This window comes from Pavona decussata, unplaced genomic scaffold (genome assembly GCF_977016875.1).
Source record: "Pavona decussata unplaced genomic scaffold, jaPavDecu1.1 SCAFFOLD_110, whole genome shotgun sequence".
Taxonomy (NCBI): domain Eukaryota; kingdom Metazoa; phylum Cnidaria; class Anthozoa; order Scleractinia; family Agariciidae; genus Pavona; species Pavona decussata.
Genome location: NW_028145524.1, coordinates 500,151 through 526,552, shown reverse-complemented (window position 1 = coordinate 526,552; position 26,402 = coordinate 500,151). Strand labels below are relative to the sequence as shown.

Genomic DNA, 26,402 nt, shown 5'->3' with positions numbered 1-26,402 from the left:
AAAACGCGAATATAATCATTGAGGGGCATAGCAATCAATCCAATTTTTACCAAGGTATTAATGAGCATCTCCTTCCACTCCAACTACATTCAGACACACAAAGCAGGCTTAATGCCTGGAACAAGTCAGTTGGCTCATTGACGCTTGATCAAATTTTGTTGTATATTAATTTTTAGCAAACTCGAATGGAATTGAGCTCGTCATGTAGCGAGAGGAACAGATAACCATTGGACAACCTGCATTACGTTCTGGACGCCCCGGGGACACACAAGGAACAGAGGAAGACCAAGGACGAAATGGAGAGATGACTTAGAGAGTTTCCTAAAGCACTGGCACTATGGCGCGCAAAACGTGGTCCAGTGGAGGTCAATGGGAAAGGCCTATGTCCAACGATGGACATTTAGCGGCTGAAACTGGAAACTGAATTTTTAGGAATATGAATGTAATTCTACACAAGATTGTAAATTTGAATGTATGCCCCAATTTCAAATGATATTTGGAGACTATCTATCTATAACTAACCCCACTACCCGACCCAAATGGGATGCCATCATGAAGTCCTTTAAAACTAATCTCCTCCCCGGATGGGATGCCAGTCTGTCACTGGATAATACCTTATTGCTAAATTCACCGTGGTGGTGAATTCATATTTTGAACTTGTTTTCCCACTTAATCTTATATTTCAAAAAAAAAATTATGTCATGCTAAACACAAATTGTGCTAAAATAAAACATTTACCTGTGTTCTCACTTCAACCTGATGATCGGAATTTGTTTCCACAAGAGTCTTAGTTGAAAATAAACTCAAATCTGCAAAATAGAAGGAATAGAAAAAAAAAAGCTGATTATAAATAAAGGTGCAGGAAGATCCTAGAACAATCCCTTAGGAACCTTTTGGGAACATTTGCCTCAGAGTCATAAAGGCGTCAATAAATGTTGGAACATTTGAATGCATGGTTTCATTTACTTTCAATGGCCTGCCTTGACTTACGACTCAGGGACAGTGCCTCCTATAACAGAGGTTTTGAGAAGAAATTACTGGTCAGAGGAGTTTCCATAAGGTTCTTCAATTCCTTGTATTAGCATGTTTGTGTGCCACAGGAAAAGCTCTCAAATCATTTCTTTCTTTTCTCCTTAATTTTAACTAATTCTGCCAACACGGTATATCTGAAGAAATCATACTTCAAAGCCAGGAAGGTCCTAGTATACAAGTTAATGAATATTAACTGACAATAAACTGTGTGAAATGACCTTCGACAGACACCTCTCATGAAAACAAAAGCAAGTTGTCACCAGCTGAAATCAAACCCATGTCTCCATGGCAACTAGTCATGCATGATAACCAGTGCACTATCAAAGCAGTCATGCTTACTTGGCAACATGACCACCTTACCAAGTACATGTCAGTAGTACCATAATTTATGTAGGCCTACGTTATCATGCCCAAACGGTTTCTGGGGAGATGTAGATTCTATCCACACTCAGGGGGTGTGTCAAAAGTCATCTCAAACAGTTTACTGTGAAATATTCATTCACTATCACCACAATAGTATCACATTAATGTACACTGTGTGCAGGACAAACCTAATCTAAGTGCTGAAGCTAATCCTCTGATCACTAAAATGGGTTCACTATTGTTCAACACCAGGTTTTGAAGTGCTGGCGAAAATGCATCCTTCTTGTTCTCCACCTAAAAGAGACATCAAAACATTTAAAAAGTCTTTAAAGAAACAATGGTCATGAACATTGGCTTCTCAGCATTAGAAACATCATCTTTGCCATCATCAAAGATCTAAATGCATAGCACAAAAACAAGATCTCTACATTTTTCAGTCCTTTGCCAACTTTGTTGCTTGTCCTCATTTTAAAAAGCACCCTGACTTCAAATTTCACCATCCTCCTAAGGTATAAATTGTTTAAGAAGCCCTACAAAACCTCCCTTCATTTGCAAGCAAACTCCTATGATTACAAAGTTCTACAACATACCATAATTATACTTACACAAATACTTGGGGTCTGGGGTGACAACTTGTCCGTTGGAAGAGGAGGTGTTGGGGTAGGTGGAGCATGCGGAATAGCCGTGGGGTCAAACAACAAATTCAACTTGGGCAACATCAAATTATCACCCCCTGAACTGAGATTGAATGGAGACTTGGATGAGCTAGGTGAGACAACCGCAAGCTGTTTGGAAGGTGACAAAAGGTCAGTTGGAATCAGAGAGGGCGAGAATGTAGACTGCACTCCCTGTAGACCTGAACTTGGTGATAAACAGGTGGGGTTGATGATGGAGAGTGGCTGAGAGATGCTTGGTGAGAGGGATGCTGTGGTGTGAAAAGGTGACTTTTGCGTGGGTGACATAACATAACTTGGGGATGAGAAGGGAGAAACGACCATTCCGCTCGCACTTGAAAATCCTGAAAAGCTTGAGATGGGGCCATTGCTCAGGGTGGGATCACCATTCCCTGTTAATGGACTTGGCTTTACATCCTTTGAAGAGTTAATCTCACTCAGAATTGTTGTGTCCATTCCACTGTGCAAAGAAGGCTCCGACGTGGTTGTTGATCCTGTGACCACTGTTCCACCAGAAAGAAAAGTTGTCCCTTGACAACTAACAACACTGTGACTCAGCAGTACATTAGAAGAAGTAGAAACGTAATTGGACGAAAGCGATGATAGTGTTGCAGGTTCTGACCTCGCTATCGAATTCTGTTGTCCTGTCACTTGTAGCAAGTGATCTCCCGAAATGGATGTTTCCATTGGAGACACAGTTGAATTGCTATAACCCTTAGTAAGAAGGGAATCTGACTGCGAGAAAGTCTCAGGATGAGGTTGTGTGAGTATCGTAGGTGTAGTTGGGTGAGAGATTCCTTGCGTCGTTATACATGTAGTGCTAGCTTGCACGTCGCTTTTGCTAGCGCTCACGGATAACCCATTTTGATCGCCCTGAGTCTGCGTGTTTTCAGGCCAGTTACTTTGTAAGCTACTGCCAGGAAGTGATTGTTGAGTGACCTGACTTGCATGAACAAGTTCATGATTCTCTCCTTTTGCGACTTGAAAAGAAACATGGTTGGCCATATTTTTAGTGCTGTCCAAATAAGCTTGAGCACTGGCCTGTGTACTATTTAATACCACTCCTTGCTGCTGCTGTTGTTGTTGTTGCACCTGTGCTTGTGCTTGCTGTTGTAAGTAGAGCTGTTGCAGTTGTTGTTGTTGTTGCTGTTGTAACCCTTGCAGCTGACCACTGGTTAACAATTTTACCTATAAATAATAGGGACCGTCAACATTATTGTCTCATTAGGGTGCTTAAGCACAGACGCTCGTGAGCCATGGAGGGCAACTGGAATTCGAGTTTTTTTCCTTTTTGGAGCATTTTGACACCATCACGTTTGTAACATCAAGTCACGGATGTCCAACAAGAGCTTTTCACATCTGTTGTGAGCAAAAACACGCCAAAAATGGAAACATTCGACTTCTCATTGTCTGTGGCTCACAAACGTCTGTGCTTAAGCTCTGTATTGCCAAGCTGCACCTCATTTTTGCATCCTTAATTTCCCCTTCAAAACCATTTTGTTTGTGAAGTTATATCAAACACTTGTCACGGTGTTTCATCACAATATCAAAAACCTCAAAGTTCGTCAAAAATACTCCGCCATGCGTCGTATTTTCAACTCTCTTCTCAGTGTTTGATATGTGATGAAACACAGTGTGTCTCGTGTTTGATATATATTACATCAACAACAGCATGATCTATATATGAAAACTATTTACTGTGCAGGCCATCATGCATACCTGGGCATTTCTTATTGTCCTGGTTGTAAGCTCAGCAGGAATTGGTAACTTCCAAGCTTCATCAACAGATGGAATATTCCTGAAACATAAAACAAGGATCAAAACACATGTAAATATTAGAAAGGGATGGAGGAGTACAGTACAGTTAGGAAATGTCAAATAACAACAGGGAAGGAAAAAAATAAGGCTAACAAAAAATTGTCAAAACAAAGTCAAAAAAGTTTCAAAAACTCTAATAAAAATTCCCTGTCAAAATGGTGATGGTTTCATGTTGAGAGTGTTACAAAATCTTACTTAAAGTGCCCCTGGGACGAAAATTTCATTTTCCATCTTTTTGCATTTTCGTGTAGAATATGACCTTCTTACTCATGTTACCAAATTTCAATCCTTTATGGCGATTGGAAGTATTTTTTTTTTTAGCTTTTTATTCGAGATTTCACGGCCACCATTACTTGGCCTTGTTCCGGAAGTTAAGGCTCAAATTACAGGAAGTGACGTCATTGGCTCAACACGAAAAATTCCACATGGCTAATTTTCATATGGATTCTGCTTCATAAACTGTATTCTGCTGTTGCAAACTAAGTAACAGCAGAATACAGTTTATGAAGTAGAATCCATATGAAAATTAGCCATGTGGAATTTTTCGTGTTGAGCCAATGACGTCACTTCCTGTAATTTGAGCCTTAACTTCCGGAACAAGGCCAAGTAATGGCGGCCGTGAAATCTCGAATAAAAAGCTAAAAAAAAAAATACTTCCAATCGCCATAAAAGGATTGAAATTTGGTAACATGAGCAAGAAGCTCATATTCTACACGAAAATGCAAAAAGATGGAAAATGAAATTTTCGTCCCAGGGGCACTTTAACAAAGTCAAAAAAGTTTCAAAAACTAATAAAAATCCCCTATCAAAATAGTGATGGTTTTATGTTGACAGTGTTGTAAAAATCTTACTTTTTCTGTCCTTCTCCTGATTGTGGCATCATAGCTAGCTGGGCCTGCAAAGCCTTGACACGGGCCTCTATTGTGCTGTCTGTGGCACCTGGAAAGTAACGAGCAGCTGTCAGTCATTTTTTCTTCTCTAAGCTATGCTCCATCAAGAAAACAATAGACAAATTTTCTATAATTTAAAGAATCTAAGAGGTTAGCGGGACATGTACATGTATAAGCACACAGTGTGACTATTACAGTGTACACAACAAAAGATTATGATTATTGATTATCTCACCATATCTCCTGGCAGCGCTGTAACACGATATGGCATCACTGTTGGAAAGAAAAAGAGTAAAGACTACAAATTAGTAAATAAACATCATTTTTGTGAGTCAGTTTTGTTCAAACTTGTTCTTATTTCAAACTACACTTATTTAGTATGTACTGTAACAATCAATAATATTATTATTTCACAAAACCTAAACTTAAATTGAAGTTTGCAGTGAAGGAATTGATAGCCTAACTGGTTCAAAGCCTAGTAGCCACAACAAACGTCCCTATACATGTAATAGTACAGGCATTCATGGGTCAAAGAAGACAACCCTTTTAAGAGCAATTCTCCAGGAAAGTGAAGCAAAGTTGGAAATGAAAAATTTTAACCCCTCTTCAATTTTTGTGTGTAGGTAGGTTACCTTGAGGGATAGACAAAAACAACCATATTTGGATCGGCAGATGTATCGTTGCCATGGTAACCGCACTATATAACGTCGGCCTTGAGACCATGTTTTGAGCAAAAGTTCCACTCTCAAAAAGTAAACGTAAACGAGTCTGGTTCTCGGGTGCATGTGAACCAATTCTGATAAAATTCATACAGATGGTAGAACCACTGTCACAGTTTATAAAATTTGCCGTTACAATAATTTGGGTTTTATAAACAAGAAGAAAATGCTCGTCCTACTATGTTCCATGTCAGCCATTTAGCCAAGCAGGAAAAACAAGCACAACGATATTCGTTATCTCTCCGAAAGTACTCTTTCCACATAAACCAAATTAGCAGCAGAGATTACATAGATATTGACGTTTCTAAGTATCATAAAATCAATTTGGGGAAAACTATACTCTGGCCATGGGTGCTGAAGAAACCTGGGACAAATTGCAAAAAATTGCAAAATTGATAATTTTGAGAGCTCTAGTACTTAGCTCAAACAGGCTTAAGAGAGAGAAAATCAGCTTCAAAAGTATCTTTTATCATCTTGTCTGCTACCTACATTTAGTAAATAAGGTTTTGGCAACAAATTTGATGAAATATAAATTGATACAAAACCTACCTTGAGTGTTTTGGGAATTTCTTCAGGATGCTTTCGTCGCGTGGTTCTTTCCAGTGTCTCTCCTTCGCGCGTTCCGTCTTTTTGAATTGACCAAATCTAGCGCAGACTAAAAGTTACTCCCATTGAATATCCAGTTTGCTGTGTTTCAGACCAGGGATGATGATACAAGTAGCCCGCATACACTTGACAAAGTCCAAAACATGGTCGTAATGCTTGCGATTTCTGCCGTTGAGCACCTAAATTCATCAATATTATTCAGCCAGGAAGTAAAATAAATGTGTCGAGATCGATGCACAAAGCAAATGCATGCCTTTGAACAATCCAAGGTAACGTCTTTGGCTAAAATCGAGTCAGATATTGCGATAGTCGACAAGCCAAGAAAGGTAAATAAACTGAACGCATAGGCCGGAAGTCCGAGAAGCACGACTGCTGACCGGATGTAACACAATGTAATGGGATGTAACACCGGATGTATGTGTAATGGTATCCTCTTGTAATGGGGTTGTTTTCACAATGGCAATGGTGAAGAAAGCCAAAAAAAAAAACAACAACAACAACAACAACAACAAAAAGAAAACAGAATAACCGAATGAAAATAAAAACAAAGGCAATGAAGCTGAACTGAAGCTAGGGTGAAAATTGAACGCATGATCGTAACAACCGCACCCCCCCCCCCCCCCCAAGAGAATGAAAAATTCGCGCGTGAAATGTTACATTTATTTACCTGCACGGCAAAGAATAAGATCCATTTCGTCGCTGATTTCATCACAGTTTATACTAAGTCCGTAGGCTTGCACATTGCCCGGAAATATCCCTTTGACATTGACTGAGTTTTATATTGTTTCCACTGCACTCACAAACCGAAAAGTCCCTTTTGGGATTTGAAAGAGACCAACTTCCCATTGTCCAGGACCAGGATATTTTCCTTCGCACGACGATATGCAAATTTCCCTTACAGTGGCACAAATTTACGTCCGGTAAATAAAGAATGCCAAAATTTGGGCAGGTATTAGGTACTGAATGTGAAAATTTATCAGCTTGGAGAGGACTTTTTTATTTCTGGAGGAGAGGTGGGTCAAAAATTCCAACTTCCTAACTTCTAATGTGTACGCTAATACCCTAGATCAGCGACGTATCTTACATGCAGGCCATCCTTAACATCCAATAAAAAAAAAACATACAAACAAACCCAGGAAACATGGGCGGCTTATGTAGTTGCGTAAAACGACTAGTGAAGCGCTTTTACTTTGTCCCCTTTATTCACCAAAGTAAAACAGTCATAAAAGCGGAATAAAATTAAAGTCGTTCTTTTATCCCTCTATCAATGATATATTGTACCAAAAATATCTAGAGGAGATAATGACATTGCGACAATTAGCCGAAGCTACAAAAACAAACAAACAAAAAGCGCGTATATCGCATTTAAAACTACATCCGGTCAGCAGTTTTGCTACTCGCATTTCCGGTCCACATACGTTTGGTCGTAAACAGGTTGTAAACAACGATCTCTCCGCTTCTCAACCATGCACCACGGAATGTACGGCTCGATTTAGCCAAAGACTTCATTCAGAATCGTCGCAGACATGCATTTGCCCAGCTGTGATCTTGATGCATCTATTTAACTTCCTGGATGGATTGTATTGATAAATTATTTCGATACTCGACACACGACTGTATTTGACCTGTTCGACTGTTCTTTATTCGGGTTAATGCATCATCATCTTTGGTCTAAAAGTAGATGTTCGGTGAGGCTAGCCAGTTAGATTTGTCCTTTCCGCTAGAGTCTGTGCAAGATTTGGTCAAGAAAATGGAGTGAGCGAACTGAGGAGAGACCCATCCTATACGACAAAAGCATCCTGAAGAAATTCCCAAAAGTTTCAAGGTAGGCCTTGTTTTAATTTATATTTCATCAAATTCGTTGGCCAAAACCTAATCAATCAAATGTAGATAACAGATAAGATGAATGAAAAAACCTCTGAAGCTGATATTCTCTATCTAAAGCCTGTTTGAACCAAACACTGGAGACCTCAACAATTCCAATTTTGCAATTTTTTGCAACTTACCTCGGATGTCTTCAGCACCCATGGCCAGAATATAATTTTCCCCAAATAGATTTTATAATATTTATAAACTTCAATATCTATGTAAGCTCTGCTGCTAATTTGGTTTATGTGGAAAGAGTACTTTCGGAGAAATAACGAATATGGTTGTGCTTGTTTTCCCTTCTTGCCAAAATGGCTGACAGGCAACATAGTAATACGAACATTGTCTTCTTGATTATAGAACCCAAAATACTCTAACGGCAAATTTTATAATTTGGGAGAGTGGTTCTACCATCTGTATGAATTTCATTTGAATTGGTTTACATGTACTCGAGAACCAGACTCGTTTATTTTTACTATTTGAGAGTGAATTTTTCGGTCAAAACATAGACCTCAGGCCGACGTGATCAAGTGCTGTTTCCATGGCAACGACGCACCCGCCGATCCAAATATGGCTGTTTTTGTTCATCCCTTCAGGTAACCTACCTCCACACAAAAAATGAAGGGGGGTTAAAATTTTTCATTTCCAACTTTGCTTCACTTTCCTGGAGAATTGCTCTTAACGTCACATAACATCCACACACTGATATCAAAGTGAGTTTCAGAGCTGTCATTTAAGGCCATAGCCTTTAACACCTATTACAGGTCACTTACTCTTGAAAGAGCCTTAACAAGCAAAATAAGAACCTCATTTAACTTTCAATCAGGTATTAGCATTAATCGGCTTTCAAACAACTGGGCCCTGGTTTTATACGCTTACTAAAGAATGATTGATGCGTTCATTTTAAGTTGTCTTGTCTAAAAGTTACATTTTATTTGTTATACCTCAGCTGTTCACAGGCCTCGTAAAGAATCCCCAGATCTGTCCATGCTGCTACATGAGTGGGGTCCAACTGGATGGCGCATACATAGGCCTGTAGAGCATCCATAGGCTGATTCTGCTGCTGGTACAGCACGCTAGAAGGGGTAAAAAAAATGAATCAATTGAAAATAACTCCCTAGTGTTTGTTGGTGTACATTCAAAAACTTCTTATACCTCCAAAATGTCCCTCCCTCATCCTCAGACAGTTGCCTTTTTTGAAGAAGATATACCTCTTACTAACCGAGTTCAAGGTCTGTACCATAAGTTAGTGCAGGCCATAAATCTATGGGAAAAAGGAGGATCCATTCCTTAAAGTACAGACCAAGAAAACAAGGTTAGTAAGATATTAAAGTATTTCTCCAAGGTTAATTCGGCGTGCGGGAAAGGAAACTTGTTGAAGTTTAGCAGGCCATACAGGGAAATACGGTCTGCCAAATTGACCAATCACCCAGTGCGTACTAACTGGGAGATATAATTATAATAAAAAAAAATAATTGTCCCAGGCAACACCTAAGAAAATACAGCACAACTGAAAAATTCCTGGTAGTACATGTATGACTTACCCTATAGAGCACCAGGTGTCAGCATTGGCCTCTGACTTGTCAATAGCTTGTCGATAAGATGTAAATGCATCGTGGACTTTCCCTTGCATGGCGTAACACCTAATGCAAAAAGATGAAGCACACAACATTGTTTCAGATAAATTTCAGAGATCAGTAGAAGAGGGTCTCTCCCAATCTTCTCAGTTTTTTGCATCAGGAAGACAGCTTTGTCGGGTTTTTGACCAGAGGCCCCTCTCGTATCTGAAACACTGACACAATGGGCCCAAAGGGACTCTCTTACAAAAATCTTAATTTTGATGCTTGGTCTCTTCCCTTCTGAATTCATAACTGAACCGCAACTGAACCGCAAGTTCTGCTGAAAGGTAAATGCATGTAGCTCTGTGGTGCTGTTCACTATACTGTTTCAAGAAGTTCTACCCTTCCTTCGAGCTGTGGAAGAAATCCTAAAGTGTGCCCATCCAAATGAAAGCTAACAAGATAAACTTTCTTGTGCTTCTATTTACATGTATTTCCCAGTTTAATCCTTCAAAGAAGCCATCTTTAAAGCTAGTAGTTGACAGAAAAGAAAATTAAATTTCATAGCATTTAGATATCCAAGACAAGAATGTTAACTAAAGGTAAAAATCCACACCTTCCAATCAGATACCAAGCAGCACCACTGTTTGGATCAGTCTCAATTGCTTTCAGCAGCAACTGAACAGCTTTCTCCATTCTGGCGGGCCTGTCTCCAAGATGCTCTTTGTTGTAATACATCCACCCTAGTAAAAGAAAAACAAACAAAACTATTAGCAGGGCTTTCTCACTTTGTATCCAGCTCATCCTAGTAAAAGCCTAGGATAACTCCAACTGACAGAAGCACCTAAGCCTACTACAGTAGATGAAATGATGAAAGCCTAGGCAAAAAATAGTATCTGCTTGTTGAACAGTTACATGGGGAAATTAGCACTTGGTCAGGTACTTGGTATCAGTGCCACTGAGTAAGTGAGGTCCAACCTGTTGAACAGCAGAGTCACTCTTACATATACATGCATGCACGCTCAGTCGCTGCTCCCCACCCCCACCCCTTGCTCCCGTATTGAACTACAGCACTGTATACCAATAACCATGAAGTAAATGTACACACTATACAGTTGTCAGTGCAGACTTGCAGCATCCAAAAAAGATAGTTTTCAACACCATAACAAAGAATGCATGCAGGACTGACAACTCAACAAAGGCTCAGGCTCCAACATAGAACATTTCTTGGATAAAAGGATTAAGAAAGCCTAATGTATTGGGGATACTCGTGATAGAAAATTAAAATCTTGAAGAACGTTTGGGACTATAACTATACACTTACCCAATTGTTTATAGGCATTGGCTCTGATATTGTTGGGAACATTAGGGGTCTCTATGATGGCCTCGTACATTTCTTGCGCTAAATCACACTTGTTCTGCATCTCGAAAAGGTGACCAAGATGAAAACGAACTGGAGTCAACAAAAGAGAAAATTAATATTATTCAAGTGTAGTGTATTACAAATTATACAGAAACAGCATTTTTACAACTTAAAACCAGGACAAAAATGTGGCAGGGTAGGATTATTAGTCTTAGAAATCAAACTTCAACTTGAGCAATTCACACAAAAGCTGAATTGGCATTTGGATGATTTATTTTGTTAACACTAAACAGATATACATGTAAGAACAAAATTATGTCATCTTGTTTTTAAGAGTATACATGTAGCTCCAAGGTTTTTAGGAAAAAGTAATAGGCTAATGGTATATCAAGGTCCAAAAAACATGTGTACAGTCATCTTGCTCCAAGGCTCCAAGCCCTTCAATGATATTATTAATATTTGTGGGCAAGGCAATTATTCATTAAGGAAAACCTACAGACACTTTACACACTCCAAACTTACTTTCAACCTTTGATAGTGAACAAGGACTGGAATCCATTAGAGCCATTTGAAAGTGCTGAAAAAAATATCATTGGTATTAATATAGATTTATCATCATCATCATCATCATCATCATCATCATCATCATCATCATCATCATCAATCATCTTTTTATTATCTACACTATCTATGGTACATGTACATGATAAAACAAAAATAATGATTTTAATATTAATTTATGAAGCACAAGTTCCAAACATAAACTGCTCACTTGCACAGGACCTGTAATAAAAAAAGAATGGAAAAACAACGATAAAACACCACCAACACCCCCCCCCCCCCCAACCCCCAACACTCCAAAGAGAGAATTAGAGTTACAATTACAACCAATCAAGAAAATTAAAAGATTTGAAAAAATACTAAATAGGATGCAGTGATACATAAGTCAATGGGACTTTTAAGAAATAGGTTCTTGGTCTACTGATAGGTTTGTAAGTCCAACACATACCTTAACACTTGCTTCACAGCTTCCTTGTGTTTTGAATATGATTCCCAATCTGAGATGAACTTCATTGGAACAGCTAAAACTAGGATCGATGTACAGCAGTTGCTGAAAAATCTTTATTGCCCTGTTTCGACAAAAAGACACACAACTCAGTCAAAAGTGACCTTGATCTTTCTACAGTGATCTCCGTCTTTAGTCTGCAACTTCTACAAATTGTGACAGCTGCAAAATTATTTTAAAAATCGTACACTTACCACGGATATGCTGAGAAATTAAAATACACAATCCCTAAGCCATAAAGAAAAGCAGCATCCTAGAAATAGAATCAAAACCAAAATCAGTCAAATCTGGAAAACCACAAACAGTGTGCAGTTGCAGCTGTAATAGATACAATGTAGTGGCTATCAGCATCTATAGCCATGATACAGTGTGTCTGTTCAGCGCTGCCCTAGTACACACTTCAGATTAAGTACACATCGTTTATTAATGTGTACATCACTGAGAAAGGGAAGTCCTTGGATGAGCACCAAATACTCTGACCAACGTTTTGTATATGGTGTTGGAGAATAATTTCTTTCCTTGTGAACATTGTCTAGATGGCTGAATGATTTGGTTAGCTCCAACATTGCCTTTAAAAGTTATTAAATCCCCCAAAGAAAACTCATGTACAGTAAATTATCCCTAGACTACTTCTTGAGCTAGAGCTAGACAGATATGGGACAAAACCAAAGGAATTCCCCACAAGCTACAACTACACCTGCACTCTTGTAGTTAAAATAAATTATACCATTACATTATATAGCATAATTTCCACAAATGTACCTGTTTTACACATAAGTTCTACGTATACAGCCTTGGTTTTCCCAACTTTTGCAATGTTAAAATTAAACTAAAACAAAGAAATCAAGGCTGCATTTCTGAAAAATCTTAATTTTTCAAGGTCTTACTGTCACTGAACAAACAACAGTAATTAAAGCATTGAATAATGTTTCTTTTCCTGTGCCCCCTATAGGCAAGAGGAAGCAGATGACAGAGACTAATGGGTTTGTAGATTTGAAGAAATTAAGTACCAACAAAATGAGTAAGAATTAATTACATTTTCATTATTCATTTATCATTATTGACATAAAAGGAAAAGGAAACATACCACTATATTAATTTTCAAACCAACCAATTGACAGCATTCAATTTAACATATAAACGTATGCTGCATTGTAAACTTGTTGCTGATAAGATTCAACCTCACTTGTATCCAACAGAGCTTTGGCAGACATACACACATGTAGGTGAGAGATCTTACATTCAAATTAAAATGTCTGTTATTAAGCCGCCACAAGTTTATATGCATAGTGGATAAGTATTGCAATTTAGCTTGTAATAATTACAGTTACATGTATTAATTATTAATAACTTTACGGTATGTATGTTCCTGAAGGATTATAAAGGGATTTTCAGAATAACACAACTAGTAAACACAAGGACATTAATACTGACAATTACAAAATAAGCACTACATGTAAAAAAGAGTTATTTTATAAATATTATTGCAACAGTATTAGAAGTGGTTATCCTTTGTAGAAGAACAAATAAATTAAGTTGTGGATGTATTTCAAAAATGTAATTTTGAGTTTAATTATACTGTACCGTACCTATTAAACAATTTTTTTGGAAAACTTGTAAACAGTTAGACATAACAAAGGTTAATGAACAACTAATGTGAAATAAAAGCATGAGTGGATTTATTTCAGTACTTAACAATTCTATGTTCCCTTCCCACAACCTAAGGTTTTGCTTTAATATAATTTATCCAAACATTAAGAAACATGGAGAAACACCTTCCATGTATTAAGAAAAATCTGTATAAAATTACAGTGCATGTGTTACTTCAATTCTATAAGTATATAAACATAAAGTTGAACTAAACTAAATGATGCTTAGGTGAGTATGCATTTGCACAATTAAGTATGCTACGGAGTAGAAGTTAAGAAGAACTTAGAAGTTTCTAAAATTGAAAAGCTAAAAGCACGCCAAACATGCAAGTAGCGTGCTAGCCGCCTATACCTGTAGACATTTTCACGCTTAATAAAGTTCTTTACATCCACAGTATATGTACATCAAGGTTGGATTAAAACAGACATGTACACTGAACACACTGTACAATGCTGAGGACTACAAACAAATCTTCCTCAGGGATTACAAAAACATTTATTTTAATAAGTATATATGTTATGTAAAAATTGAAGCAAGGAAAAAGTTACTGGCTTTGGTTTAAGTTGACCACAAGTTCAATTTATGACCTTGGTTCAAGCTGTGTAGACATAATTTACAGATTCTACTACATTTTACCAATAAGCGACTTTGGTGAAAAAAAAAGGTAAATAAAAAACGTCAATAACATAAAATAACAAAACTCAGCTGAATATCAGTAGTAACTGATAGTGAATCTTTTTAGCCTGATCAACATTATAAGAAAAAAATTCCAGTCTAGTTTTTGACAAGTAGGCATTTTTCATCATGCTCTTTCAGAATATCTTTGCAAATCCAACAATTTCATAAATTTCTTTTTTGCCATGTCATCATAAGACCCTAAAATTGATTGACAAGCATCTATGTTGTAGGTTAAAATGAATCCCAGGTTAAAATGATTTCAACTTAAGTTGATTTGTATTTTTCTTTGTTTCAGATGTAAATTACCCAACTTTAACAAAAGAAAATACAAATCAACCTAGGTTGAAATCATTTTAACCTGGGTTCATTTTAACCTACAACATCTACACTGTAAGTTCTACAGCTGTATTTTTATTTGTGTCAAACATAGAGGTACTAGAAATAAAGAAATTAATCACCAGAGATAAAATGTATTGATGTTTAACCATATTCTCCTAACCAACACTATCAAAAATACATGACGACAGTGAAGAGATTATTCATGTTGATATTAGAGCTAAAACGGTTAATTTAATCTCATAAAGTCAGAACCAAGGACCGTAGTATTTAGCATACTCGTATGGCTCTAAGATGTACTGTTTAATTGTTAAAATAAATTTAATCTCGACTGGAAGAAAAAAAGAATTAAATTACAATCATTCAAACTGGGCACTGACGTGGAAAATTGGGTTAATGCTATAAATGAATATAATTTCCACACTAATTATGCAGTCATTAAAATAGATCAAACACAGCTGTAAAATTATTTGCTGACAAAAATACAAATTCAGCCAAAACGTTACATAATCAACATTTGACACTTTTGCTTATTTTGGTACAATGTACATTTTTCCCTTCAAGGTTATTTTGAGAATCAAAACAAATTAACTCTTTTGACCCTATAGAATTTCACCACAATTCTACAAAAAAATAGAGAATTATTATTTTCACAAAAAAATCAAACTAAGCAATTCCAAGAAAATAAGACTATTAAAATGGACATAAAACAGTTTCGTTCGATAATTTTTTAAAATTTAATTAAAAAAGCAATCCGGAACAGAGCGATGTAATAAATCGTCAAAATTGGCAATAAAAATTAGGGATTTTCCCTGAGTTATTTCCAAATGCCTTAAATATATTTCCGCTCCGCTTTTTCTGCTATTTAAAGAGTTTAATATCGATAACAAGTAAAAGTCCGCTTTTCAATTATTGATGTACTCAAATATCCTTTGTCTGAAGGCCACAGTACAACTGGATGTTCGCTTGTGAGTATTTCCACCGGAAAATTTCGAAAGTTAGCGAGTTCACCAGGAAATTTCGAACGAAGCTTATAAGGAGTACAATAGATAGTTCATAACGTTAAATATTTGGCTTCCAGAACAAAAACAGATGCCAAATTTGTCCGGAGCTGCGGCTTGGATGAAGTTTTACTCGTCAGCAACAAGTAGATTGCCGACTAAAAAAGCCGGCCATTTTTTCTGCAGTACAAAATAAAGCCCAAATACAAAGAATAGGTTGGGCACTTCAATATCTGCACGAATATATATTTGAACTAAAATTTGAACCTCACTTCACTATCTAATCTTCTTTAATCCAGCACCTAATTTTAACACGTACTGATCTCTCAAAAACGAAAAATGCACAAGGAAAATGAAACGAAAATAACATACACGTACAAGACAACGAAGCGATATGATAACCTTTATATGCATACTAGAGTAATGTTTAACGAAATTATAAATATTTACCTTCCAGTAATCGACTTGTTGAGCGTTGAAGAAAGTCTGATACGCTGAAAGCGCTGAAAATAAATACCAGACATTAAAACTATGAATCAAGATTGAACATAAGCTATATGTTAATGATAATAGTAGTACCTCGAACCCCTTCAAGTGCTGGATTACTTGAAATATGAAATGTGCATCGCATGGCCAAGTTTACGAATTCACGATCAAATCTTTAACTTGCTAATATCACAGAAGGTTCCTAACGGCAGATTACTGTCCTTTTCTAAAAAAACGTAATTTAGGAGGGGCAAATTTTTCGTGCAGCACAGGAATTTTCTCTTACCTTTAGCAAAGTCCTCGAGCAACAGGTGAAAATGTCCCAATTTGCAGAAAGTAGACGAATTCGCTGCCTTGCCTTCTTCCTGCAACTCCTTCTCGAAAAAAGCAACACCCTATGATAGAGAGAAAACAATACCAAACTAAGGAAATACCGCTAGATTTTTCACTGGTTAGGTACGAGTGCTCTTACTCCACGTAAAGCTGCAGTAATTATTCGGTTCGCAAACAATATGCTCCCAGCGAAGTGTCAGCTACTAGTGTAGCACAAGGAAACATAGTTCACGGACTTTGCGTGAAAATCTACGATCTTGAAGTTGCCAAACTTTGCTTCCTACCTTTAGTAATAGTGATTTATGAGTCAGATCGGGCAAAGACGGATCTCCAACGGGATCTTGCACTCGTAAAAATCCGTACAAGCGGCTAGAGAAAATGAGAGATTAATAGTTCAGTTAGCCAAGCCAACGAATCGAAATGAAGAATTCTGATCAATTCTAGCAGACACCAACAGGCAAACTGAATCCTAACCTGTCATAATTCGTTAAAATCTCTTTTTCTCGATCGCTCAAGACGTCTACCTGGGAAACCATTGAGCATATTACTGGCCAAGTTCGGCAATTTTACCAATTTCGGCAACACGAGTGGCAGAAGTGAATTTCAATCACCACAACAAAACAAAGGCCTGAGAAAAGTACGGACGGAGCGGCGACGAAGTTCGCGTAAACCATACGTCTTTCACGAGCTTTCACCGCGGTAAGCCACCATAGCCTCCAAGCAAGCACTTTAAACTTCCAAATCCGTAAATTTCTATATAAAGAAACGCAGCTTCATTGTCGAAATCATTGAAATGCACGGAAAACTTTCTCTACTCTAGAGGGGTAGGAACAGTGAAGCACGCCGTCGCGTCCCTGACTTCAATTGTCCAATCAAAGCCCACAATTCTTATCACGTGGTAGATCCATCGACCACGCAAGCCTGTCTGCACTTCTTGGTCCCTTACGTTGCGTGAGCTATCTTTGCAAAGTTTTTCGTCGAATTTACATATTTACTTTTTTCGTTTTCTTTCGTTGATCGATGATAATGCGATTGATCGAGAGGAGAAGAACTTACATCATGCCTTCGACAAACTATTTCCTTCCGTTGAAAAGATAACGAAACATCGTCATGTGTATATTGGCTACACTGACTTAAGGCGGATGTGAACATTTTGCGTCTCGTAAAATAAAGTGACTCTAGAAAATTACTGCTTTCTAGTTAATAAAAAAAATTTTGAATCGCTTCTGATAAATCACAGATGGCAAAAACACTTCATGCTTTCACGCTTACCTTGCAAACAGTACATTGTTTTCCCGGTTTATAAATAAATCTCCGCGATCGATCGAAAAATCGTCCTTCCGGAACTGATAGATAAAATCAGATAAAATCACAACAGAAAGAAATTCGTTCCGTTCGATTCGCGTAAACACGAAATATCTTCTCACTTTACACTCGGTTTAAAATTGCACGGTTATGTTAGAACGGTGATCTCCGGCCAAAAGGAGTAGATTTTTACTGTTAGCTAATTTTGGTTCGCTCATAGATAATAAATACGGAAACTTATCAGCATACCCATTTCAGTATTAAAACGACGTGTCCGCTCGATCAATTTTGCTCTGTCCATAGGCTAACATGATATTGACCTTGGTCCGACTGAGGTTCGATTATTTACAATTCTAAGCACTGAAACATTTAACGAACTAACCTCAAGTCCTCCGATCAGTTACGGCCGCGAATTATGAAATGTTTACGGCAATCCACAAGATTGAAATTTGCTTGCAATTTATGCACGCGAACGACATAAACCTTCGCGTGACTTTCGGCGCACGCCAAATATAAATAGTTATTTAATCATGATTTATTTTACTTTCTTTTCATATTTTCGTGATTTCCAAGCAGGCGGTAATATTTTAAAGCTGTATTTAAACAAGCTTGAAGCGGCACGTTCCGTAATTTTGTATGGATCACAAGGACCGCTCCGTATCACAAACAATTAGCAAGTGTATGCGACGGACACGGTACATACAAATAAAATTTGCCTAAAGCTAAAAATAGTTTGCAGTCTGGGTCAGTCTCAAGGCCACGCAGGTAATTTTCTAAAAGCAGAAAATGGTGAAGGCTTGATCCCTCAATTTTCTGATGTATGTTTTGATATCTCAGTTTTAATTTTATTTTTCGTATATTAAAAATAAAATGGGAATTTACAATGGCATTCTGTAAAGTGGCTCCCATGGCGTGCGTTCCTCAAAACTCCAGAGATTAAAACATTTCGTGTCCGAAAAGCTGTTTTCTGTGCACGCACAGTGTTCATTACAGAAATTATATTTTTATTAACTTAACTTTGAAAGCTAAAACATTGAAAACTTTATTTACAAGGAAAAACATTGCCGGAACTACGTATTGCACGAAAAGTGATCCACAGAAAAAGGACTCAAAAATACTTCTCGAGCCACAACAACTCTTTGGGGTTCTTCAAGGTTGAAATGCTCTCAAAACGAGGGTTTCTCTTCGGGCTCTCCCACTTTCTCCCCTTCACAAGAATAAACATTTCCAATTCCATTTAAATCCTTGTTTTGTGGAGGGAAGAAAAAGAGGACCCGGAGAAAAACCCTCGATGCTGAGATGAAACCAAAAACAAACTCAAAAAAGTGGTCGATTTCCAATATCGCCTTTCTTCAATCACGGAACATGAATCGCATTCCGAGATGAACTGAACTTCGTTCAGCCTACTATTTTAGACACCCAGGCAAATTTTCGCGCGAATTTTGACTAATTTATCATATTTTGCGGCATTTTTTAATCAACCAAGTTCATGTCAGGAGAAGGGCAATTAAGTTTCTCAAAAGGTCGCTTTGAGAACATTAGAGCCTTTTAGAATCCTCATAAAACAGGTTTTTCTGATATCAGAGACACTGTTTTATTTAACTTTGAAAGTATCTGATGACTAACCCCTTTTATGACATTCACGGACATAATTAACGCTTGTTCTTCGATCCTTTAATAATTGACAAGAAGTTTTCCTCGTGCTATATCATACGATGAGCATTTTGTTCACAAGGAAAGGCTCGTATTTACAATTCAAATAATACAGCCCAGTATCAGTTAACGAACTTCTATACAACGAAGTCTTCCTTATAACGAACGATATTTTCCGGGCCAGCCCGGCCTTATAAAATCATGAAACAGAACCCCGATATAATGAACCAGTTTCCCTTGTCCCTTGGTACTTCGTTAAAATCGAGTTTCCATTGTATTGACAAAGCTGACACCATCAAAATCCTCGTGCCACAGTTCCAATTATGAAGATATTACTTTAAGTGTTTTATCAATCCACGGTCTCAACACAGGGTCAATACCGCCTTTTCAATAAGTTTCATTTGAACAGCTTCGTCATAAATGCAGTGTAACAAATCCAACAACAAGTAAATGCACTGGTCAAAGTAAGCTTCGATCCTTTGAATTGTGAAATTTTAGGATTTCTTCGACAGACGTGATCGATACTCGCATAGCATGGCCTTCATGCTCAGTGACTTTACTATTTGCAACTGAGGTCACAACGCTTCAGGATTTCATCCACACAGTACACTTTTAAAACCACCCCTCACAGCATAACACTAACGCAAATCATGAAGGGCGCGTGACAGTGTAGCTATGAGGTTTTTATTTGACCGTCCGAAGCTTGAGACGAGAGTGAGTGGCCATTCTCGTCCCAACTTTCCCGCGGTCAAAAAGTGAAAACCACTGGAAAAAGCGACGGAAACGACACGACCGCAATTTCAATAACAAATGGCACGAACCGCACAATCAATTTTTATTAGCTAAGCGGAAATAACTGACGAACGCCACACGAGGAAGGAAATATTCTTGGGATACGTGATTCAAGTGGCCTCGCTTCCGGGAAAATTCGATATTCGTGACCGACTCAAATTAACCGCACGGGGAGCGAAGCTCTCTAGCCCAGCCGCCTCGGAGAGTGTTAAATGTCAGTCGCTCTGTCTATCCAACAAAACCATGCCACACACAAGTGAGCCTGTGAAAAGACCCCCGCTCGCCAGAACGAGGGAAGAGTTTTTAAATTTGCTTATATCTGCCAAAACCGAGCAACGAAAACTGAGAAAACACGCCGCGAAGACGGAGAATTTTATCTTTGCCTCCCGTATTTGTCGCTTGTTTCGGTGGCTCTGCTACTCGACAATCCTTGCCTCTGCACGAATATCGCCATTTACGCAGTACAGTCACTGATGACACAATATTGTTATTGTTGCAGTATTTTTATCCCTCCAATGTAGGGATTTTTTTCTCATATTGTTTCTATGCAATTTGATTATACAAAAGTCGAAGCAGACACGACGTCCTTCAACTTTCTTATCAAAAAGGAAGGAAGTGGAAAACGTCAGCACTTACGCAGCTGTTTTGGTCGTTTAATTAGATCTTAGTAGTGAATGGAAAAGAGGAAAAATCTGATTCTGGCTTCCGGGACATTAGGCCCACCGCTGCTAGGCTAACTTGACCATTTCGCGCTCATGTTGGTATTTCTGTTTAAAACGGGTACATTTTGTATACCTTTTCCAAAGTTATGGTCGCGAAATGCGACGGATCGTTACAAATTGGAACAGTGTGCGAGAAATGTGAGTGCTGCAAGTCGTCGCATTCTCATAGCCTCCGTTTTCTTGGCCAGCAGTTAACGGCGTTAAAGCGTAGCGCCCTGGGGAGAACTCTGTGTAATTTCGGCTTATTTCGCTAGTTTTGGTGATTTGTTCGTTCCAGACTTGTAAAGTGCAAAGTGGCGTGACTCTGTTTGAAGTGAACTCTCCAAAGAAGCTCACGACCTGTTTCGATGCACGCCTTCCATTTTTTTCTGTTTCTTGTCAACCAAGTGATCAAATAAAGGTCATAGTTCAGTTGGTTCGTTCACAGCTGACTTCATTCGTAACAACACAACGCGCGACAGTTTAATATCAGCTTAGTAATAATAACAGAGATAAGTATGTAGCTCCGCCAGGGTACACACAATGAGCTCTTTTATAGAACAAAGGGGGCAAAATAAACCAGCTCGAATTAGGAATTCACACCGTTTACCTTCCTGAGTTTAGTTATCCAATGCAATGCATAATGCATGATATTTGGCAAAGTGGTTTGAACTTTTGAGTCTGTCGATGAAGTCCTATAGTGAAAACATTCAAACGAATGCTACTGGTCCGTACTTGTCCCTAGTGCTATTTAATTTAATTATGCTGTACAATTTAAGGTGGCAAAACTTGTGAGTCTTTGGTGATTGGCAGATTTTCAATACTGTCCATTTGTGTTGTTCGATTTCTTTTACTTTCATTCGCAATATTTATATTTTGATACTCTTAGAAAATTGAAGCTATCCGGCCTGAAATATCTCAAGGTACAAGCGTTGTAAGCTAACGACACTTACCTGAAAGTTGCCTCTAATGAAGACGAAAAACAGACTCTCTGCATCCAACCGCACGTATTAGACCACTGAATTAAGCAAGCACAGCACGTACAAATATAAATCTCGCTTGAATGTGCTTCTGCCAGAAATCATTTCCTCTAAAAGCACGTTTCAATGCGCGTGTGATTGGCAAGCGGGGGTTCGCTTTAAACGCCTGACTTCACGCCATTTCGCTCGAGTTACGCCAACGTAAGAATATTGGCACCCGCCAAGTTCAACATTGTCTTTATCAGTATTACTTGAATGCGCTGAAAACTGTGATTAATAAGATATCAGAATTCGACAGAACAGGTCATTTAACACCTGTGATAAGAGTATTTAAATACAAGATGCTGATATTATCAGAGCGGGCACTGAGATTGGAACAAACCAGACTCGTCAAGATAAATTTCGATCGGCGAGGATTTAAATTTTGTTGCTAGACGGTTTGCTTCCGTTTTCACTTCCTTTTTGCCCAAGGCAGTGTTTTTTTACCACCACGGTCGATTACCACTAAACTGTAATGGCTATTTTGATGCTGATAAAATATACCAAAGTGGTCCAAATTTTCGTGTTTCCCCGATGTCGGAGAAAAATAAAAAGCGAAAATTAAGGCTATTTTTTTGCAAAATTTTACGCTTCAGTCTTAAAAATAAAGAAAATAATGCATTATTGATACACTATAACTAAATATAGATACGCCACACTCCGTTTTAAAAATAGTTCTTAACACTCAACGAATATAACATTTTGTCGGTTGTTGTACTGGGATAACATATTCCGCCATTGACGAAACCATGAAGGCGGTCTTAATTAGCTTTTGCGTAAAAAACATTTTAAGGTAATTTAAATGCATGTAAATTAAAAGATTTTGGTATAAATTAATACATTATTGAGGCCCCGCATTTTCCATCTCAGTTCAATATGATAATGTAAATTGACATTTACCCGACGGTATGTTTTCATACTTTTCAGCGAAAGTAAATTAACTTGCCTTGATATCGGTTTGAAAAATTCGGAAGGAAAAGTGGATGCAGCAAGAATTTCATCTCAAGTATCAGGATATCTAATTTTAAAATCATTTTTCCGCTTCTAATACGGGCACGCAACGACTCAGTGTTCGCCTCTCCGCCTTCAGACAGGTGATGTTAAGCAGTGCATTACGACACAGTCGACTGCAACAATGGCGGCGTTCTGTGTAGACGATTCTCTGTTTATGCCGGGTACCTGGTCCTTGAAATGGCGTTGTATGGTGACGCCTTTCTGCCTCTCTAAAGGCGATATTTTAGAGCTTTTTAAGGACGGTACCTACCTTATACGTTCTGTGCATCTTGCGATGGTCAGAAAAGGTCGGGTTTCTTAACGGCGGTTCCTCTAAAAAGATGCTAAAACAGAGATTTTTTCGCGCGGTTTATAACTGCGTGGGAAAAGCAGATCTTGGCAAGGGTTACTGGAATCCGAAAAGAAAATTAGTGGTAACCATGCATTTTTCAGCGATAATTAAGCTTCAATTTGGGAAAAAATTATATACATTATTTTGTATTTTGGCGCTTTTTAGAGTTATTGTTGTTTAATTATCTCTAAAAAAAGCGTGGTTACCCCCAATTTTCTATTTGAATTCCAGTAGCCCTTACTAAGATCTGCTTTTACCGCACAATGAGTCATAATCCGCGCAAAAATACTTCGGTATTAGTAAGCACCGAAAAAAGCGGCGCTCATATAATTTGCTAGAGCTTAGCCGCTATTTCCACCGCTTATTCGCGTCCAGTACTGAGGTCTCCTTTCTTCCTTCCTTCCTCGAGCCTTGCGAGAGCGGTTTTGAGGCCAAACTTCAAGGTAACACTTGAACCGCCGTTGTCATAAGATTAAACCTAACTAAACGAACGAATATTCTTGAGCGTCTTCATTTCATTTTGATCCGTTTAAAAGTCCCCAAATATCTCCTTTAAAAATTAAAGGCTTCTTCCAAAACCGACGCCGCGTTTTGAAAGCACAGTCAGCCACACATAGGATGGTGTGCCTGTGGTGTGAAACATTTCCCACAACGCCTCTCGCAAAGTAGTCTGCGCCGCAAACAGAGTCAACGGCCGGTAAATATCGTCTGCGAATTAGAACCCAAATCCAACGGCTCAACAGGATATGAGTACACTCCGTGATTGGCCTTTGCACAGGGTCTTTGTTGAAGGGGATTTCCAACGTGGCTTCTGGTATTCTGTTTCCTTCGTTGGGGGCGTAGAACAACAATTTGGGCGCTAATTTGCAGACGGTATATACCTGCGGTTGATTCCGTCTTCGGTGGGAGCTACTCGCAAAGCTACAACGCACTATTTTTATTTGTGCCGGAACAAGCTTAGCCGGTATCCCCGCCTAAACGCTAACGAAGTTCCCTTGCACGCCGCCTTTAAGAACGTCTAGGACCAACTTCTCAGTGTCCGCTTAAAGCTTCCCTTTGCTGTGGTCTCGCCTACATACTCATAACACGATTTTCGCTTTTTTTCTTTTTCTAAACAGTTGCGTAAACTAGTTCAATTTTAGAAACATTGGCGGTAGTTGTTATTATAAAGGTAGATTTATCCTTAATTTACGTGTGGACGGCAAAAACGGACCGTCAAAGCGGTGGATAATCTCGTACTCAAGTAAGGTCAAAGGAGTAAGTACGAGCTTCGTCCAGGCATGCGCATAAAGGATCAAATACCAGGTTGTTTTTGCTGGTGAATATATCCTTCTGGAAAGCTCTAATCGTCTTAGAAATTCGGATTGAAAGCTTCTTTTTGGTGAAATGTCACCTGATAATTTCGTAACACGTTAAAAGTAATTACTTTGTCAGGGACAACAAATTTCGTTTAGACTGTGAAATAAACTGGTTCTGCTGAGATTCCCAGATGGCTAACAGCAGTACGTAACAAGTTCAAAGGATAGGATTCTGTAGTCGCTAAGTTTTCTTTGACTGAATAATTCAACTGAAATTAAAATAAAAACCACATCAGGTCACACTAAGTTTAATAGCGTACACAACTGTCTCATTTAAGAGGTCGTAAACGTTCGTGGAATTTGAAGCATTTGGCGTAACTTTGCTCGTGAAGCAGCCCTGACTACGATTGCCAAGGTTAAGTTATCTAAGTTGACAAGATCAAAACAGGTCCTTCAAATAAGGGTATTCGGATCTTTCAGTTCAATTGTTGATGAGTGGACAGCGAAAAAGAGGAAACCCCTCTTCAAAATCTCCGTTTTGAAATGACGTGTGAAGTTTGGGAGGACCGGATGGTTTCCATAAGGCGAAAGAAAGGTCAAGGGGTTTAGTCTAATTCTCGTGCTTTCTCTGAGGACCGAGTTTGTCAGTTTATAAGGTGACTTCCTCGAAATAAACAGATAAATGTTGTCGAAAAATTGTCAAACTTTCACTGATTCTTTACTGATATGTAATTATTTAAAAAATTGCAATACAAAGAATAGTTCTTGGTGCTTGCGAAAGAGCTGTGATCCACTCAAGTTTGATAAGTTCTAGCTTTGTCTAGCGGTGGAAACAGGAATTACCACAGATAAGGCAGAAATTTAAATACCCTTCTACATAGAATGTGTGAAGCATAAGCAGAATTTAAAGACAATTTTCTTGGCAGAGAAGAACTATATGAAGCACCGTGTTCTCAGTGGTTGTTGCGCAACCCATGTGCAAGACGCCCGAAAACTAACACCTAAGAACAACAGTAGGGCTTCCTTATTTCACCTTTGTTAACCAGGGTCTCAGTTTTCATTTTTGCTTAAAACTCCTCGCATTTCTTCATTTTTTAACCGAGGTCATTGTTCCCTCTTTCCTCCTTCCGTTTTATACATTTACCAGAAAATTAAAAGTTTAATATTACGATAAACCGTCATACGCCAGCGCCGCCTGCATTTTACAGATTCCCATCGAAATCCACCAAAAACAGCGCTGTTTCCAACGTACGCACGCGCTTATGACGCAAGAAATTATACACAGTAATTTATAAGAATGCGTACAGTCGAACTTCCCGTAAGCGGAAACCCTTGGGATCAGAAAAAGTGTCCGCTTAAGAGAGGTGTCAGCTTATGGGAGGTTCAGAATGTAGTGTTTGTATGTAGCTGATAACATGACCAAGTGTCCGCTTGCGAGAGGTGTCCATTAGCGGAGGTTTGACTGTAATGCTATTCAATGGAATTACCTTACTAAAAATTCATAAGCATCCCCAAAACCGAACGAGGTTAAGATCCACTCTGTTACGTTACCTTGAATCTTTAATGCATGATTTGAATAAGGTTCTTCAGGAGGAAGTCGGTTGATTGTGTTGATTATGAAGTGTCAGTAATTTGCCAATATTGGTCAACATATAATCCGCTGTACCGAAAAAGGCTTCCAAGTTGGGGGGTGGGCGGGGGGGATCGAGCTCAGTCTGAGGGCGAGAAATTAAGACCGACCCAAGACCGCGCTCGGCTCGCTCCGCTCTTCGATTCAGTTTCTCTTTGCACTATGCCTCAATTTGGGAGCCTCTTCACAGGCTAAGTCCTTTATTAAACCAATGAAAAA

At 38.4% G+C, this 26,402-nt stretch overlaps 1 protein-coding gene across 3 annotated transcripts in view; it reads right to left on the bottom strand.

Annotated features, from left to right (window-relative positions):
• Window positions 1–22,040, bottom strand: part of LOC146470832 (histone demethylase UTY-like) — a 40,705-nt gene extending 18,665 nt beyond the window's left edge. Inside the window, exons 1-17 of one of the 3 annotated variants that reach the window (XM_085121551.1) lie at window positions 21,845–22,039; window positions 16,725–16,809; window positions 16,394–16,502; window positions 16,072–16,124; window positions 12,151–12,209; window positions 11,900–12,020; window positions 11,413–11,467; window positions 10,852–10,980; window positions 10,144–10,270; window positions 9,513–9,611; window positions 8,913–9,044; window positions 5,013–5,050; window positions 4,739–4,826; window positions 3,789–3,867; window positions 2,001–3,257; window positions 1,584–1,689; window positions 739–809 (exon numbers count right to left, since the gene is read on the bottom strand). In XM_085121551.1, the coding sequence (XP_084977677.1) occupies window positions 739–809; window positions 1,584–1,689; window positions 2,001–3,257; window positions 3,789–3,867; window positions 4,739–4,826; window positions 5,013–5,050; window positions 8,913–9,044; window positions 9,513–9,611; window positions 10,144–10,270; window positions 10,852–10,980; window positions 11,413–11,467; window positions 11,900–12,020; window positions 12,151–12,209; window positions 16,072–16,124; window positions 16,394–16,502; window positions 16,725–16,809; window positions 21,845–21,888 (2,652 nt within the window). In that variant the 5' untranslated portion in view covers window positions 21,889–22,039. Of the gene's footprint in view, window positions 1–738; window positions 810–1,583; window positions 1,690–2,000; window positions 3,258–3,788; window positions 3,868–4,738; window positions 4,827–5,012; window positions 5,051–8,912; window positions 9,045–9,512; window positions 9,612–10,143; window positions 10,271–10,851; window positions 10,981–11,412; window positions 11,468–11,899; window positions 12,021–12,150; window positions 12,210–16,071; window positions 16,125–16,393; window positions 16,503–16,724; window positions 16,810–16,914; window positions 17,436–21,844 lie in introns of those variants that run through there. The other 2 variants (XM_085121550.1, XM_085121552.1) reach the window with 2 other exon arrangements.
• Between the last annotated feature and the right edge of the window lie 4,362 nt (window positions 22,041–26,402).